This window comes from Vipera berus, assembly GCF_964194415.1.
Source record: "Vipera berus genome assembly, chromosome: 8".
NCBI classification, from domain to species: domain Eukaryota; kingdom Metazoa; phylum Chordata; class Lepidosauria; order Squamata; family Viperidae; genus Vipera; species Vipera berus.
In genome coordinates this window covers 11224524-11233635 of record NC_138211.1, presented here as the reverse complement: position 1 = coordinate 11233635, position 9112 = coordinate 11224524, and the positions used below count along the sequence as shown (strand labels likewise).

Here is a 9112-nt window from a genome sequence, read left to right as displayed (position 1 = left end):
TTAAAAAATAATAATAATGAAATTAATGGCAAATAAGCAATTCCTTCATGAAATAATTTTAAGGAGCGCCCCCCCCTCAACGCCTGCGGCCCCTCCTTCTTCCAGCCATCCTTTCCCTTTACTCAACGCAGCCTAATACTGCGCATGCGCCACATGCCTAGCTTTCTTCGGTTCCCGCCTCTCGTTAAGGCCACGCCCCTACACCGAGGCGCGGGACGCGCCGAGCCCGCCTTTGCCCGCCGAGAAGCGCCCCGGATTAGCCGGCGCTCCTTTCACTTCGCCAACCTGCCCTTACTGTGATTGGCGGAAGGTCGCGTGAGGGAAAGTCCGAACGGAGGGCGGGGCGTCGCCTATATAAGGGCTGCGAAGAGGCGCTTTCCTTCCCGCTGCGCCGCGCTCGCTGGTGTGGAGTTGTGGTCGCTGGTCCCGATCTGTGGCTGGCGCCGCTTTTTTTTTGTGTGTGTGTGTGTGTGTGTGTGTAATTTAAAACTTTTACATTTCGCTCACGCGGTGCGTTCCCTCCCCCAGCTATGCCTAACCCTCTCGTGTTTTTCGATGTCGCCGCCGACGGACAGGCCCTCGGGCGCATCACCTTCGAGGTACAGAGGCGGGGGGGGAAAAAAAAAGAAAAAAGGACCGTCTCGGTGGGAAAAGCCCGGTCTGAGGCGGACGCGCCGCCATTTCCTGTCTGGGTGGGAGCGCGGGGGCCATTTTGGGATTTCGCTGAATGCAGCGGGAGGGGAGGAAGCAGAAACGGGCGCGCGGGGCGGGGGGGGAGAGAGAGAGAGAGAGAGAGAAAGACAGGCAACCGCCTCGCTGCCGCGCGCCGGAGGGGCTGCGCGCGCACCTGAGTGGTGGGGAGGGAGGGAGGCAGGGCGGGCGCGCCAGCCAGCCAGCGGGAGCGCGCACGCCGCCGCCTCCTCCTCCACGTGGCCCGAGGGAAGCACGAAGCTGTCCGCCCGCTTCTTGCTGCAGCCGCCTTCCTCTTCCTTCCTTCCCTCCCGCTCCGGAAAAGAAGCTCGGCGGGACTTTCCGGGCGGGGAGGGGGAGGGCGCGCGATCCTCCTTCCCCTCTTCCCTTTGGGATTTCCTTCCCTGCTCCTGCACGGCCCCAGCTGCGCCTGCCCGCGCCCCACCCTCCCCGCTGCGAGGGAAGGGGGCGCCCACGATGCGGGAGGGGAGGGCGGCTCCTTTCGCCTCTTAATCGCTTTTCTCCCCCCCCCTCCCGTTGCAGAAGAAAAAAAAGGCACTTCTTTCCCCATGGGATCCTTTATAAAGAGTAAAGCTTGCTCTCCCTTCGCTCTCCCCGTCCAAAACGAGCCAGGAGGGCGTCTCCGAAGCGCTGTAGGTGCAGATCTAGATATTGGCAGGGAGAGAGGGAGAGGGAGAGAGAGACGGAGCCACCTCGTGTCTAGATTTTTGTACGGGGAAAGCCCAAGAGCAAGCTACAAAAATAAAAGCTGGCGGAAGGTAATTCATAGACTCACCCAGCTCTATATAGAATTCCATATATCTGGATGAATGGAGATGGGTGAGCTTGAGTTGGGTGCTATGGCTTGGAAGGTTTGCTTCCTTATTAAGGGGAGAATCTTCAGTCGGTTGCTGGAGCAATTCTAGTTGGGTTCCCTTTACATTTGTATGATTAAAAAGCCATATGTGAAGAGACAAATTCTAGATAACTTGTAAAGGAAAAACACTTGTGAATGCAACATTTGCCCTCTGTTAAGAAAGCTCCTTTCCAGCGAATAAAATCAGAATAAAATCTTTGTATGCTGAAAACTTACCACCTCCAAAGATTTAGAGTGGGAAGGACATTTAGGTTTTGCAATACCTATTGCTAAATTGCAGTGCTTTGGAAAATTGCCTATCTGAGCAAAAGTTTGTATTTCTATGGTTAATAATCTGATTAGAATTTCACAAGTACCATATCGTTTCTTCTTGGTACCTGCCTGAAGCCTGGTAGATCAAAGAAATAGTTGGATACAATTTGGATTTGCACTTTTGAATGTGCAGACTAATTATGTTCTTCTCACTGGCCTATTTTCTGGTGGTAGGCCGGTAAACCATTTGCAGGTATTTCTCAATCTGACTAAGTGAATTGTGCCAATATTATATGCTTTGGTACTATTGATCACAGTTCCTTAGTGCAAAGTATTTAAGATTACTTAATGGAAAGAATACTTTACATGATTAGTTGGAGAAATATATGCACATTAGTGTAACAAAGTATTGCATTAACTATTGTCTCACTTATTCCACAGCTGTTTGCAGATACAGTTCCAAAGACAGCAGGTTGGTAAAGTTAGAAACATTTATTGACATGTTCAATTTTATACGTTGTCAAAGGTCTAAACAAATGCTGCAATCTCTTTTTAGAAAATTTCCGTGTGTTGAGCACTGGAGAGAAAGGTTTCGGTTACAAGGGATCATGCTTTCACAGAGTCATTCCTGGATTCATGTGTCAGGTATATAGCTCCATCAATTTAGCACATGTTGTAATTGTATATATTCTTAGTTGCTTGACAAGCCTTAAGAATTATTGCAATTACTAAAAGAACCATTATATATTAATGTGGTAGCAAGCAGTTTACTGTGTTTTAAAGTCTCTGAAATGGATTTTCACCTAGTCATCTTGGCTGGAGGTGATGAAAAATATGGGGGAAAGCCTGGCTAAATTGATGTTTCAGCTGCACTTGGGATGTGTTTCTGCAGGGTGGTGACTTTACCCGCCATAATGGAACAGGCGGCAAATCTATTTATGGCGAGAAGTTTGCCGATGAGAACTTCATTCTCAAGCACACAGGCCCTGGCATTTTATCTATGGCGAATGCTGGTCCCAATACAAATGGGTCTCAGTTCTTCATCTGCACTGAGAAAACTGAATGGTAAGTAATCCTTGGCTTGAGATTGAATTGGTTCACTTGACCTTTAAGCAACAGTCTTGGAATAGAAAGCCTTGTCTGTAGTTGCACAAGTAACCAATCTGTGTAATTCCTGCCAAAATAGCTATTGCTATGCCCTGAATGGAGACGGGACATTTGTTTGTGGAATTGCAGGTTGTATTCACCATAGTATTCATCTCTACTTCTCTAGGTTGGATGGGAAACACGTGGTCTTTGGCCAAGTCAGAGAGGGAATGGACATTGTGAGGAAAATAGAGAGTTTTGGCTCAAAGAATGGCAAACCGAGCAAGAAGATCATCATCTCTGATTGCGGAGATATGTAATAACATTCTTGTTGTCTTAACAAATCGACCATTCCTTCTGTAGTTGGGGTTAGTCCCCTCTGAATCTTTATGCTCCTGACTTACTGCTGCGTTTCTATTGGGTTTTGATTTCTTGTCCCTCACAAGTCCAGCTGGACTGAAGACAAATTTGTTTTCAAAATGAAATAAAACAAGTTAAACCAGGTGCTGGTTTTGTGTTTTCTTCCTGCAGGCAAAGCTCGCTGTATGCCGAGGGCATAACAAAAATACAGGTGCTTGGGATGAACTACAAGCTGGGCAGTAAGAGATAAAGTGCAGTTTTATTCCTGGTATTCCGGAGGGCATCTAACCACATGACTGTAGAGTGAGTGGTTAGTGTCAGTTTACTAAAGCAAATCCTTGGATATACAAACAAGTGAAATTGATTTGAACTGATTTAAAACTTTGGCTGTGCGAGATTCCGGTTCAAGAGTTGGGAAAGGCATCATGAAATGGGCTGCACTCTTGTAATTAGGCTGGCTAAGCTGCATAGCTTAGGAAGAATAAAGAATTAAGGTTGCAACCGTGCTCTCCCCAAAAAGTTTAATGTATTCAGCAAGCAGATGAAAAACTTTACTAGTGCAAATGTGTTCAAACTCTTCCTCATAAAGTATCCATCAATGGATTTGCTGGATCTCAGATCAGTAGCTTGGCAAGTGATTGGCTTCAAATGATACTGATTTTTTGTGTGTGCTGAGATTGTAGGTGCAAATACTGCTGACTTCTTTCCCTGGTTGCCCCATTTTGTCATTCTGCAATAACTTATCAGGCTACCTCCCTACAGTAGGGGTCACTAACCCAGCACTTGCATATTTGCCATGTTCCCCACTCATCCAGTCTGCAGTTTTTTGCCTGCTTGACATTGTTATCAGATCTTGTCTTTCTAAGGACTGTGTGGCATTGGCAGTAATAACAACTGATGAGTGGTCATAAAGTACACCATGGAATAAAATCTGGATAACTTTGGCATGTAACTTCCAAAAGCTGGTTTCATAACAGTGGCTGTCAGCTTAACAGGGCTGGTTAATTAGCTGTGCTCCATTGAGGTGCTCTTGGCCCTGTCAGTGCCTTGTTAAATTTATTGGATGGCATCCAATTTTGCTACGCCAGGATAAACTCTGATAGGGCAGCATGTCCAGCAATGCAGTCCTAAGAATAGTGCAAAGTTCAGATGCGTTCCCAGTTAAATGTCCAAAGGATCTTAAACAGCATTTTTTTTCAGTTCACAAGAGCTCCTCACTCTAATTGGCAAATAAGTACATTTCACATTTTCCATTGTAATCTTATAAGACATTGGTAATGCCCTTAATAGGCAGAGGTTTTGCTAGTGGTCTTAATGGATTGTTTAGATGTGCCAATGTAGAGTTTCATTGAAAAATGGAAGGTTGAAGTTCATTTTTTTTTGTCTCGCATTGTGATAAGGTGCTCAGTATTTCTTTCCTGTCCATGACTGGAAGTTCAGAAGATTTGAGATCTTCCCATACCAAGAGGAATACCGTGAGATTTGTTTAAACTGTTCCCATTAACAAATGCCATTAGATAAGATCTGTAGCTTACTGAGTTTTATAAGCAAGATCAAGAAATGTTAACTCTAGGAATGTGACATTACATTCACAAAACTTTGTTTTTTAGTTGCTCATAGGGGCTTATAGGACTTTCAAAGCTAAGGGCAACACTTGCAAATTTAGTACCAAAAGTGACATCTTTCTCTGCATTTGTTTATGAGGAGATCCCTACTATTCCATTCGCTGTTTGGAAAAAATCTCACCCTTTAAAACAAAATGCAGTTGCCTAAAGGTACTATCTAGGCCAGGGGTCTTCAAACTTGGCCCTTTTATGACTTGTGGACTTCAACTCCCAGAATTCTTCAACCAGGCATGCTGGCTGAGGAATTCCTGGGAGTTGAAGTCCACAAGTCATAAAAAGGCCAAGTTTGAAGACCCCTGATCTAGGCTATTTTAGAGAACTAGCTGCATATGAACCCTCAACTCTAATACTGTAAGTGACAAAAAAAATCCTGTATTTCAGTCTCAAATGCCATTCAGAATTTTATTCAATTTCTATAGCCATCCAACTCGACCAAGTGGCTGGGCAGTTTACAATTCTAAAAGTATAAAACAAAACAAACATCCTTGGTGGAGCAGTGGGCTAATGCCTCCTTAAGTAACACCAGCTGCCTGCAATTAGTGCAGGTTCGAGTCCCACCAGGCTCAAGGTTGACTCAGCCTTCCATCCTTCCCAGGTAGGTAAAATGAGGACCCAGATTGTTGGGGGCAATAAGCTGACTTTGTAATAATGCCGCTTGGGGTGTGTGAAAGCCCCAATAAGCAGGCATATACATAGAATGAAGGCTACTGCTAAGCTTGTAAGCCGCCCTGAGTCTTCGGAGAAGGGCGGGATATAAATGGAATTAAAATAAAATAAAAATAAAATAAATAATCAAGTAAATTTGAACAGCAGTGATGATTAATCAACTAATGGTAAAGCCAAGTAACAGACCCTTAGCCCACAGTTCAGAAATTCTTGAACATACAGCCCTTCCAATTCTTGAGTTCTTATACAGATGCAGCCGAAAGAAAAAAAAATTGGCATTCCTCTGGTGGAATGGGACAACTTACTGCAACCAATTTGCCATGGCCAACTTCCATGGGACAACTCACTGAGGGACAATTTAACAATTTAAACTAATTTAAACATTTTAATTTTTGTCATTCACATTTAATTTTGTTCCTCCTTTAGCATCCTTTCTTTAATGGTACTGTTGGATTATTTGTTTGATATTAGTGCAAATATTAGTGCATTAGTTGGCTGCAACAAGTTGTAGACCCTCTTTAGATCTGAGCCTTCTTCATTCGATCCTCTGGCAGTCAGTTCTTGCAGGCTTAAACCTGTCAATCCAAAATCCAAAACAATGCAGCCACTGGGTCCTTCCAGGCTAGTAATTATTCTTTTTGTTACGTTGGTGTATCTTCATGTTCTACTCCATTCTTTTATTGTTCTCTTTTACTTTGTTTACACTCTTCTTTTTATTGTAAGCCGCCTGTAGTAGCTCCAGGTGAGACAGGCAATAAATGTAACAAAAATAACGGCTTTTGGGGTGATGAAGGTAGCACAGAATTCTCAAAATGTGGCAATCCAGCCTTGCAACCTTTGGAAGGACTTTGCATTTAAAGCATTTATAAAGGTCTCCAGGAGAGAGAAATCTACCCTTATGTCCCCTCTTAGGGATCAGACTGTAATTTGAAAAAAAACAACTAGGGAAGGCTGAAGGCTCCACATTACAGCATCATCACAGCTACATTGACAGCAGCATGTGAGAAGAGCTAAGAGTTTTCCAGTAAGACCCTAGTGCAGGGGTCAGCAACCTGAAACAGTGAAAGAGCCACTCGGAACCGGTTCCCTCACAAAAGGAAAAACTGGGAGCCGCAAAAAATATGTGCACATGTGTGTACATGCACGCATGTGCAGAACAGGGTTTGACTGAAGAGTGGAGCCAAGGCGAGATATGCACCTACCCTGCATATTTGAATTGATTGGTTGAACTTTTTTAGTCCCACTTTTTTCTTTCTTTTTTTTTTGAACTGCACATGGCAGAGGACTGGGAGCCGCAGGAGATGGCTGAAAGAGCTGCATGCGGCTCCGGAGCCGTGGGTTGCAGACCTGTGCCCTAGTGCAATTCTATACTTATCTTGTCTACTGCTGGAGTGGAAGAACACAGCAAGGAGGGCTATCGTGCATCCCAGAAGAAAACTATTACCGTACGCGGGAAGCAAATCTACCCAGCCAAGCAGGATGGCATGGCTTCCTCCTAGTTTGTCCACCAGACGTGGGTCAGCGTGCCAGTCACATCACCCCACTTTTCAAACCGCTTATTCGATTAACTAAACAAGGGAACAATCATCCTCAGCCAGCACTGTGAGCTGGGGGTGGGGGGGCACGAAGGGAGGCTCAGCCAATCTCAACGTATACACGGTTGTACGTTTGACAATAAAGGTTCATTCAAAAACAAAATTCAAAGCGGGGCCACGCCGAGAGGAACTGTAGTCCTATCGTACCAGCCTCAATGGGATGCAATGGAAATGGAAGCAGACCATACATGGCCCTAAACACTCCTGCCCTTCCCTTCCCGGGAAGAGCAGATTTTTTTTCCCTGTTGCAAAGGGAAAGGATCCGCAGCTAAGGCATTTCTAAGAATTCCCGTAGAGACAGACTCCTCCCGCCTCCCCACTTTCTCCTGGCAGGATCCCTCGAATGCTCTTGCGGCAACAAAGCGCTTGGCCCCGTTTCTCCCCGCCTGGCTCGGGAGCAGCCCCGCAGGTTCGCGCCCGCGCGAAAGCTGAAAGCGCCGCAATGCAACACCAGCCGAGAGCCAGGGAAAGAGAGGGGGGAGGGCAGGGGTGTCCGTCGCCCGCCTCTCCGCGGCTCTGGTCGGAGCCCCCACCGCCCCCCCCAAACCGAGGGCGGCTTTTCGGGGCGGCCCTGCCTGGGGAGTCCGTGCCGGACGAGCCGAAACCCGGTTTGCAAAAGCGGCGCCAGCTCTGCAAAGCGCGGCGAAAAGCCCTTCCCGCTCGCTCCCTTCTTTCCTTCTTGCGGCCGCGGCCCACGCCCTTTCTTGCAGCGAGCGAGCAAAGCCAGCCCCGTAGGCAGGGGAGCCGCAGCCGGCTCCCTGCTGACTCACTCCACCCTGTGGGCGGGGAAGGCCGAGCTCGCCCCGGGGGAAGAACCCAGCCCAAGCGGGGCAGTGGAAAGCTACAGCGCCCTTCCCGAGCCAGGCTCGCTTCCCGCCCAGCCTCAAATCCCGCCGCAGCGCCCGCCTGCAGTGGGATCGCTCCCGGCGCGCCCCCTAGCGGCCTCGGGAAGCCAAGGACGGAAGGACGCCGCTGGCCAGTTTGGTACCCCAAAACGACATCTTTCCTTGCGCTTGTGGACAAGGAGATACCTACCGTTCGACTCGCCGTTTGTGGAGGGGTGTCTGTCTACCTACCTACCTACCTACCTACCTACCTACCTACCTACCTACCTATCTATCTATCTATCTATCTATCTATCTATCTATCTATCTATCTATCTATCTATCTATCTATCTATCTATCTATCTATCTATCTATCTATCTATCTACCTATCTACCTATCTACCTATCTACCTATCTACCTATCTACCTATCTATCTAATCTATATTCTCCCCTTTTCCCGCTTATTTGGGGAGCGTTGGAGAACTTGCCACTGGCCAGCAGACGTTGGATGTAAAATCGGTTCCTCCCTGGTAAGGTACCGATGTGATTTTTTTTCTGGGTTCTGCTAGGGAAGAACAAGGTAATTCTCGGGGTTTTCCTCTGGAAAGATTCCAGAAAGATGGCTGTCTAAAATCAAATCTCCCAATCTTAATGGGCCGTGAATTACAAGGTTTGAAGTTTACTCCTGTAAGAAAATGTCCCGCTGAGAAGGAAAGCTGGGTGCTAGTGGTGAAAATTCAACACAAAATGGACTTGTCGACTTTGCAAGACGGTATGAGATGTGTTTCTTGCTTCCCACACTGACTGGCTGGGAATTCTGGGAGCTGGAGTTACAATACAATCAGAGAGTATCGGGTTGAGGAAAGTTGATCTTGATGGACAAATGGACCTAGTTTGTGTGATGTAAGCCATGGTTTGTTTAATGCAGGCTGAATTCACCATGTGCAAAACCATTCAAATACACTAGATTAGCATTCTATGTATCTATCTCACCTGGCATATATTTGCTTGTTTCAAGAAATGGCCTTGAACAGGGGTCCCCAACCCCCGGTCTGTGGACCAGTACCGGGCCGTGGCATGCCAGCAACCGGTCCACATAAACAACAAAGCCTCATCTGCGTGATGCAGGCAACAC

General features: G+C 46.7%; 1 protein-coding gene across 1 annotated transcript; it reads left to right on the top strand.

The window, feature by feature from the left end:
- Positions 1–353: 353 nt before the first annotated feature.
- On the top strand, positions 354–3442 carry PPIA (peptidylprolyl isomerase A). The gene is made up of 5 exons (XM_081333875.1): positions 354–599; positions 2261–2291; positions 2376–2464; positions 2712–2884; positions 3093–3442. Exons 1-5 carry the CDS (start codon positions 531–533, stop codon positions 3223–3225), a joined length of 495 nt encoding a protein of 164 aa, XP_081190001.1. The 5' UTR covers positions 354–530; the 3' UTR covers positions 3226–3442.
- The last annotated feature ends 5670 nt before the right edge of the window (positions 3443–9112 follow it).